At 48.1% G+C, this 8,433-nt stretch overlaps 1 protein-coding gene across 2 annotated transcripts; it reads right to left on the reverse strand.

The window, feature by feature from the left end:
- Positions 1-1,468: 1,468 nt before the first annotated feature.
- Positions 1,469-7,883, reverse strand: LOC114683947 (sialic acid-binding Ig-like lectin 12). 2 transcript variants are annotated; one of them, XM_037200028.1, is made up of 7 exons: positions 7,406-7,883; positions 6,941-7,210; positions 6,666-6,713; positions 3,933-4,190; positions 3,580-3,673; positions 3,183-3,262; positions 1,469-2,800 (listed from the first exon to the last, which is right to left on the reverse strand). In XM_037200028.1, the coding sequence occupies exons 1-6, from the start codon at positions 7,833-7,835 to the stop codon at positions 3,190-3,192; spliced, it is 1,173 nt and encodes a 390-aa protein (XP_037055923.1). In that variant the 5' UTR covers positions 7,836-7,883; the 3' UTR covers positions 1,469-2,800; positions 3,183-3,189. The 2 variants fall into 2 exon arrangements, with proteins under 2 accessions (XP_037055923.1, XP_028714158.1); XM_028858325.2 differs by having other exon boundaries at positions 1,469-3,262.
- Positions 7,884-8,433: the final 550 nt, after the last annotated feature.

Here is an 8,433-nt window from a genome sequence, read left to right on the forward strand (position 1 = left end):
ACTAGACTCAAGGTCTCTGGAGAAGCAGCAAGTGCTTTTAACCACTGAGCCACCTCTCCAGCCCCCAGGATGTGATGTGAACGTTGGACTTCACACATGCTAGGTAAGTACCCTTTGACACTCTCAGGCCTCTGCAATTTTTATTTTGAAATAGAGTCTCACTGAATTGCCCAGGTTGGCCTTGGGGTTACTCCACCATCCAGGCTGGCCTGAACTGTGTAATTCCTCTCCCTGAGTTGGTGAAGTTGCTGGGATTATGAACCTTTGTCACCAAGGCTACAGAAGTTTAATTTTTAAAATGCAATCCTGTTTATCTATTTATATTTTGTTTCCTGTGATTTTTTTGTCTGAGACAGGGTTTCTCTGTGTAGCTTTGTGCCTTTCCTGGAACTCACTCTGTAGCCCAGGCTGGCCTCGAACTCACAGAGATCTGCCTGCCTCTGCCTCCCGAGTGCTGGGATTAAAGGCACGTGCCATCACCGCCCGACTCCTGTGATTTTTATAATACCTCTAAAAGTATTATTTTATAGACCAGTGTCACATGAGGCAGTGATCCCATCAGCACGTTTTTGGGGCCTGCATTTAGGTTTCCATCCACGTTGAGCCACTTTAGTACGTGGTATTTGAAGGAGGGGTGCTGTAAGGAGGAAGTTTAGGAGATGGATGAGGAAGTACAAGGGGACCGAAGAGTCTGCAGCATGGAGAGAAGCGGCTGTGGGGAGAAGCTCTGCTTCCTCCTTCTTCTGTGGTTCCGGAGAACTTGACAGATCTGTCCCCAAGACCTCCGATGGCATTAGACACGATCACATACAACAGCCACAGAAACACAGACATCTCTCTCGTGGATCGGGGGTGTGGGAATCTGAAGTCGGGCTCCCTGGATGCTTGTCGTGTATCACGAGGTTGTCTCTCCACAGAGTGGGTCAGCCTCTTTTACCCAGTTGGTGAAGGTTTCGGCCATCCTAGCCTATTCCTCCACTCCGATCTTTGCCTCTGTGGTCATGAGGCCTCACCTTTACTGTGCATCCATTTCCCTCTGCTCCTCCTTAGAAGGACACCTAGGATTAGACCAACAGGATAGTGCAGATCTCCCATTGCACAAGGTTCTTTGCTTAGTCACATCCAATTCTGATAAGACTTTTTTTTTTTTTAATTTTAATTTAAGGGAAAAGTAACATTTCAGGTTACAGGGAGTGGGCTTGGGTTCCCATGGTCTCGGTACAGCCTGCTGAGCTGCCGTGTGTCCACCCCACCCCCCGGGTCATTTCTGTATACTTCAGTCTCGGCCTCTCTCACCATCTTTCCCTGCCCTTCCTCTCTGACACACTAGTGGGCTCCTCATGTGATACACAAACGTTGCTACCGTAGCCTGCTGTTCTGAAAGGGATTGCAAAAGGGTTCAAAGGACCCACGGGAGGAATATCTAAGACTATGTATCTGTAGCCACAGGATATGAATGATTCTTAAACAGTGCACAGATTTCCAGTTTATTAAAAAAGCAGCTATTCTGCATCAAAGAAACAACTACAAATGATAATATGTGAAAATTAAATGAAAGAAAATATAAAATCCAAAACGAACCTAACATAATGAGCTTTCACTGCCCAGAGGGTGTGCTTGTGTTTGGTTCCTGAATTTCTACAGTGACATTCTTTAACGCATCTGCTTTGTGGGATTGTATAGTGAGCGGGTATAGGGAAGAGTGAGGTCACTGGACGTGTGCACCTCAAATGAATCTTGGGACCCTGGCTGATTCCTCTCTGTCTCTTTTGCCTCTCCTAGCTTTCATGGGGTGAACAGGCCTCTACCACACGTTCCTGTCACCACAGCCCCATGGCAAGGGCCCATGACCATGAAACCTATGAAATCATGAGTCCAGAGAAACCTTTCTTCCTTCTGAATTGTTTTCCTCAGACATTGGGTGACAGTGACAAGCACACTCTCCTTTCAGCTGTTCCAGGACATATTAGCAGACAAGCCTTGGGATTCCATTAACATGAAAATCCAGTCACAGCTCTGCTTCTCTCAAAGACTCTTGTTTCTCACCATGCCCTATAGATTAACATCTTCCATTGCCCTCCCTCTGCCTCCCTCTGCTCTAAATCTCAGTCTTTTTCTGTGAGTACCACACTGTAGGCCAGCTTCTGCCTCTAAGCCATTGGGCACACTGTTCTCCAGTCCATCTCCTGGAGGCCTCTTCCTCCAACAGACTCAAAGAGGCTGCTTCTTCTCACTTGAGAGCTTTCCAAGCATCACTCAAGTGTCACCAACTCCTCTCCTGCATCAATTGTCTTCACACTCACATCTCCAGTTGACATGTCCTCATTCATTGCATATTTTTATTCCTGTTCTCATCTTTACATCAGTCAATCTTTGGTAACAGAAATGGAAGCAGTTCTGTGTCCTGAGGTATGCCTAGCACCCATGAAAATGGTCCATATGTAGTAATATTGTCACTTCTGCATGTGATCAGAGGTGCATGACAAGCACATGCCTACCCAGAGTAATATACAGCTAGAGGATGAGGTGCTCAGGTAAGGGACAGGGGGAGAGGTTGGGGAAGGGCTCTGAGGCATGGAGACTCACAAATATACAATTTTCCATATAGGGGACTGGGAAGGCCGAGTAAGCAATTCATGATGCAATGAACAGAGAACATTGGGAGCAGAGTCCAGCAGCACATAGACCATGCAAGGCTCTCATTGCAGGCTGTGATGACTGCCCATCTCCATCTATGTGACGGTTCAGGATTGTTCAGGCAGTGGAGGAAGTGAGTGATGCCTCCATCTGGAAGATCATTCTGAAGGCCAGTGTCAAGAACATAAAAATAGTGGGTGGAGGGAATTCTGTGACTAGGAACATTTGAGGACCAGAGATGATCAGAATTCAGATAGAGAACGGGGAAAGGGTAAGGATGGTCCAGGAGGAGGGGAGAGAGAGAGAGAGAGAGAGAGAGAGAGAGAGAGAGAGAGAGAGAGAGAGAGAGAGAGAGCAGTGGTTTGTGGAGAGAGCTCATGGTGGAGATAAGACCCAGAGCATCATGGTGCTTGGCAGGGACAAGGATTTAGAATGGGGTTGGGCAGCTGACCTGTGGCCATGCTGAGCCAGGCAGGTCATTCTATGGTTTTTACAAAGAGGGTCCAAAAGGAAGTGAGACAGATGCAGGGCTCTGCTTCACTCACCTGAGAACTAACTGGTGGCCGTGTCTGAATAGTCCCTGTGCACTGCTGCCCTCACTGTCCTCTTCCTACGTGACCTCACTCTGAGTGAAGAGACCAGGAACATCTCAGAGGACACTCTGGCAGCCACCTCCCAAGTGTCCTTGTCAAAGGCTGGATGGGGAACTGAAGAAGAGACATGCACTATCCCCAAGATATCCTTACTGAAACCAACTTCTTCCTACATGAGCGACAGCTGGGGTCAGCATCTGACTTATGGAGAGTTCTCACTGCCTACAACGCCCTTACCTGTCCCCACACCCCAGACCCTATCTTAGTACCCCAGTACTGGGACTCTGGTATTTAGCATCAGGCAGCTGCCTTTCCCACACATTTTCCCTCTCTCAGGGGCAGCACTCACCTGAGAATAATGAGGCACAGTCCAAGAAGCAGGACTTTAACAGCTGCCTCTACCACAGCCACCAGAACCACCTCGGCCATCAGTCCTGATTTCCCTGCAGAAATGTGGTCAGTGCTAGCATCATGCAATAACCACTGCCCAAAGACCTTTCTTACTCAGTAGGATCTGGTCCTTTAAATGCCCCCTTATCTCTGAACGTAAGACCATATAATCCCAGGAGTACCCCACCCTACATCATGACTATCCAGAGCTCTGGACCAAATATGTGGATGTGCATTGATGTGAGGCAGAGAAGGGTCCACACTCTTCCCTTGCTGTTCAGTGACCAGGAACCCTGGATCCTTGACACTCACGCTTTAAGAACAGGCTCAGAGACATGTGCTGAGATCCAAGAACATTCTGTGCAGAGCAGGTGAATTTTCCTTCATATCTTAGGTGCATTCGAGGTAGCTCTAACAACCCAGGAGTTGAGGACTGTATGGAACTCAGAATGAGGTTCTCATGGGCCCAGCTCAGCCTGGCAGGAGGGTTACTGTCAACAGTACAGACCATATGAAGGGATTCTCCTTCCAGTAAAGTCAGTGTTGAGCCATTTCTCAGGGCTGCAGTTGCTGGAGAGGAAGAGTCGTGGAGTCATTAGCAACAAAGAACTCAAGAGAAGGGAGATCACAGAAGGAGATGAGTAAAGATTCAGTGTGGATTTAGCCACACAGATACAGATGAAGGCAACTCCTCTGATGAGTCCCACCTCTACTCTGTGTGTGTGTGTGTGTGTGTGTGTGTGTGTGTGTGTGTGTGTGTGTGAGAGAGAGAGAGAGAGAGAGAGAGAGAGAGAGAGAGAATTTTTTTACTGTTTGTATAAGTTGTGGAAGGAGCCTTGTGACTCTCTTAAACTTTTTCAGTTTCCCAGATCTTATAAATTCCAGTAGTTCCATGAGTCATGAGCGTCTATATGTTCTGGTTTGGAAGAAATATCAGCTCATAGGCAGTGTACATCTTGTGGTCCAGGAGTGCTTACTGGAGGAAGGATATCTGTCTACCTCTTCCCAAAGCCATGAGTAAGGGTCGAGTTTGAAACCAGAGCATGATGAAGGTAGAAGAGGATTCCAGAAGGGACAGGAAATGCAAAGCTGCACCAGGGCAGAGCACATCAGAACCACACAGGAAGGACCCTTAGGTTGAATGGAGAAAAAGACAAGGTCAGAGTGGCAGACACTTCTGGTCCATCTTCAGGAGGTCAAAGATGAAGGGTGAAAAAAAAAAAAAAAAGAAAGAAAAAAGCCGGGCGTTGGTGGCGCACGCCTTTAATCCCAGCACTCGGGAGGCAGAGCCAGGCGGATCTCTGTGAGTTCGAGGCCAGCCTGGGCTACCAAGTGAGCTCCAGGAAAGGCGCAAAGCTACACAGAGAAACCCTGTCTCGAAAAAACCAAAAAAAAAAAAAAAAAAAAGATGAAGTGTGTGTGTTTTAAGAAACTCACATGTGAAAATTATAACATGCATATGAGTAGGTCAATGTGACTATAGAAAATTCCTTCTGCTTTTTACAAACTACTGAACTCCAAGAAAGGGCAATTAGGATAGGCAATTATAAATGTACATTTATAACTAATTTCACAAGGAATTGGTAATTTCTCTACCTTGGAAAGACTGTTCAAGACAAAACAACAAAAAGTGAATGACTCTGGAAATCCACATAAAGAATATTCCTAGCAGTTCCAGGAATGAAAGAATGGTGACTGAGATGGGTCTGGTGGTGTGGACAGACCTGGATTTCATCACTCAGAGAATCACAGGCAGTGCCAGCCTGGGCTACATACCTGCACCTGGTCTCAACTATGTCATTAAGGTATGACAAACACAAATTTTCAAATAATATGGAGGCTCTGGGAACATGGCAGAAGAAGAGGAGGAAAGAATGTGAGACTGGGAGGATGGAGAGGATGCTGTGAATCAATGTCTCCTGGGCATAACATGGTTGCTTTATCCGTGACCTGTGGCTACCTGAACAAGACCTGCACTAGACTGGGCCCATCAACCTTCCAGTTATGGATGGGGTAGGGGTTCAGAAGGTCTACTACCCCTGAAAAGTTAATGTTGCAGACAGGGAGTAGGGGAAGAGTGGGGAAGAAATCACAGTCCTCAGTAGTTCGGCCACTGGTAAGTTGCCCTTGTTTAAATAAACAACTCCACCCCACGCTCATGGTGGTAAGCCTAATTAAATGCAGTGGGCCACAAGCAAAAGACATGAAGGCAGGAGGGGGCTTGATAAAATTGTGAAAGAGCAAATATATTTTTAAAAACCACATAGACATTTCCATTGTCACTCTCTACTGATAAAGTTTAAAAGGTCACACCGCATGCATGGGAGGTGAGGCTCAGGAAAACACATGTTCTCATCCCACAGTGCTGCAAATATAATGATGGAAAATATCCTACCACTCCTCTCAAAATTTGAATTTATTCCACTGATCAACTCACATTTGTGAACATAGATTTACTGTGTATTTTTTTGATATAATGAAATTAGTACCATGGCTGCCTATTAATACAGGAAGCCCTTGGAGACAGAGTTCATCCATATATGATGGACCAAAGTCTTGGAAAACAAAGACCATCTAAGCTCTTAACATTTAGTTCCCTCTCAGACTTTCAAGTTCAACTCAGCCTGTGTAGACACTGATTACACCTTGAGAGGGGACTGAGATGCTTGGGACAGACCACCATAGGTTCTGAATATTTACCCATGTGGAAGTGTCTCCTCAGTCACTCAAATCAAAGCTGTAGGGGAAGAAAGAGCTGAAGCTGTAGGCTGATCGAAAAGATGGATGAGACAGACCAATTATGTCTGTTTGGCTACGTTAATGCTTCCCTGCGCTGTTGTGATCAAGGTGAATGTACAGCTCTCCTAGGAAGTAAGGGTTATTTGGGGATAGATGCTCAAGTGGACAATAAAGATTCAATGCGGAGAAGATACTGTCTCTTGTAAAGGGGTCAATGTACGTAGAGTGAATCTAGTATGGAGAAGGACAGGATTTGCCCTTTGATGAACAGACTCTGCATCCCCCATCCAGAATGCCTTCTCTTACCTGGACCAACTCCTTTGTAGACAGTCATGGTTAGATTCTTTGGAGCATCTGAGAAAGGATGACACAGTCGATGCATTAGTGGAAAGGCTAGGTGAACACCCTTCTTCTGGCCCCAGTAGATGCCTAGGTGAGGATGATGGGGTTCTATCTGTTTCCATCAATTCCTGATCTGCCCACATCCATATTCAATGACCAGTGTACAGACCTTAGTCTCATCCCCACTGTCCCCTTGGACTTTTATCCATTGAAGACACGGTGACCCAGCCCAGCCTCACATGATACATTGAGACGGATGGTCATCCTTGTGGTCACACCAGTTCCAGGCAGGGTCACCTGACAAGTGAGGTTGGTGCCATGGTCCCAGGGCTGGGCGATGATGGTCAGCACTGAGGAACCAATGGCATTGGTGCTCAAGAGTGACACAGAGGTACCAGTCCAGGAGAAGTTGGGGGGCTCACAGGCCCAAGGCGCAGAGCAGGTCAGGTTGCTGGGATGGCCATGCTCCAGGGTATCCGGGATAAGGATGTGAGGGGTGTTAGTGAGGGCTGGTGAGGAGAGGGGGAAAATGGAGGATCAGGAGGGGTGAGGTGCAGCTGCAGGGGAAGCCCTGGCTCTGATCCAGCTCCTCCCCTGAGCCCTGATACTCAGACCCAGCTGCTCCCAGGATGGAGTCCTATCCCAAGCCTGCCCTGTGGCACCCATAACTTTCCCTGGTGGCTTCTCTGCAAGCCATGTCTGACCTGTCACATGCAGCGTCATCGTGTTCCAAAGATAATTATACGTCGCTTCTCCTCTTTCCAGGCGAAAGAAGTATGAGCCTGTATCCTCCTTCCTGATCTTTCTGATGTCCAGGGAGCAGTTGTTCTTCTGTGGGTCTCCCAGCAGGAAGAATCGGCCCTGGGTCTCCTTCAGTGCTCGCCTCTGTGGGTTATTTGTGGCCACTGGGGAATCACTCCTTGTTTTGGCTCCACTATGGAACCAGTATCCATGAATCGGGTCTTTGTAGGTCCATTTCTCCTTGGCATAGGAGAACGTACAAGGTACAAAAATACACAGGCCCTCTTGCACCACCACCTCCCTTTCCACACTCAGGGTGTAACCCTTCATGGCCTCAGGCCCACCCTCTACCCCTTTCATTCCCCAGAGCAGCAGCAACAACAGCAGCAGCATGTCGAGCTGAAGCTGCAGGGCCACCAGAAGTCTGACTCTCTGGGCTCTTCTCTGAGGAACTAAGAGATGCAAGGTCTGGAGGAAGTCCCACCGGAAGCAGGGGGAGGCCAGGACAGTGGTTGCCTTGGGAGGAGGAGCTTGGACCTTGAAGATCAGCCACCCAGATCTCCTGAGGCCAAAGAAGGCAACTGCCTCCCCCAAATTCACTCATGTGGGGTCTGATCCCATCTTCTCCCTCTCTGCACTGACCTTGGCCTTTGAGTGACATGTCCTGCCCAGTGAAAATGGGTTTGCTTCATCCAGAGCCCCCAGAGCCTCCCCTGAGGCTGAAGATATTGGTGGAGTTGGGGACGGATGTAGAGCATAGGGGAGAAGAGGACCTGGGAGATGCAGGCTGGGGGTAACCAGCCTCTCCTCCCTCCCTCCGCAGCTTGTCATGGGCACACCCTCTCTGAACACACCTGGACTGTGTTCCAAAGCACCACGGTCCGGTGGGAGGTGGATCTCAGGCCCCTGGAGCGTCTCACAGCCAGAGCTATTGAAACACCTTCTGGGCCAAACAAGGATGTGTCACTGATGGGCACCACCACACCTTGAC

Source organism: Peromyscus leucopus, chromosome 1, assembly GCF_004664715.2.
Source record: "Peromyscus leucopus breed LL Stock chromosome 1, UCI_PerLeu_2.1, whole genome shotgun sequence".
In the NCBI taxonomy this organism is placed as follows: domain Eukaryota; kingdom Metazoa; phylum Chordata; class Mammalia; order Rodentia; family Cricetidae; genus Peromyscus; species Peromyscus leucopus.

Excerpts from the sequence above, each read along its gene's own strand:
- LOC114683947 (XM_037200028.1), bottom strand. The coding sequence starts at position 7,835 with ATGCTGCTGCTGTTGTTGCTGCTGCTCTGGGGAATGAAAGGGGTAGAG. Across the intron at positions 7,211-7,405 it reads GATGACGCTGCATGTGACAG|CCCTCACTAACACCCCTCAC; the intron begins GTCAGACATGGC and ends TCTCCTCACCAG. Across the intron at positions 4,191-6,665 it reads CTACAAAGGAGTTGGTCCAG|CAACTGCAGCCCTGAGAAAT; the intron begins GTAAGAGAAGGC and ends CTTCCTCTCCAG.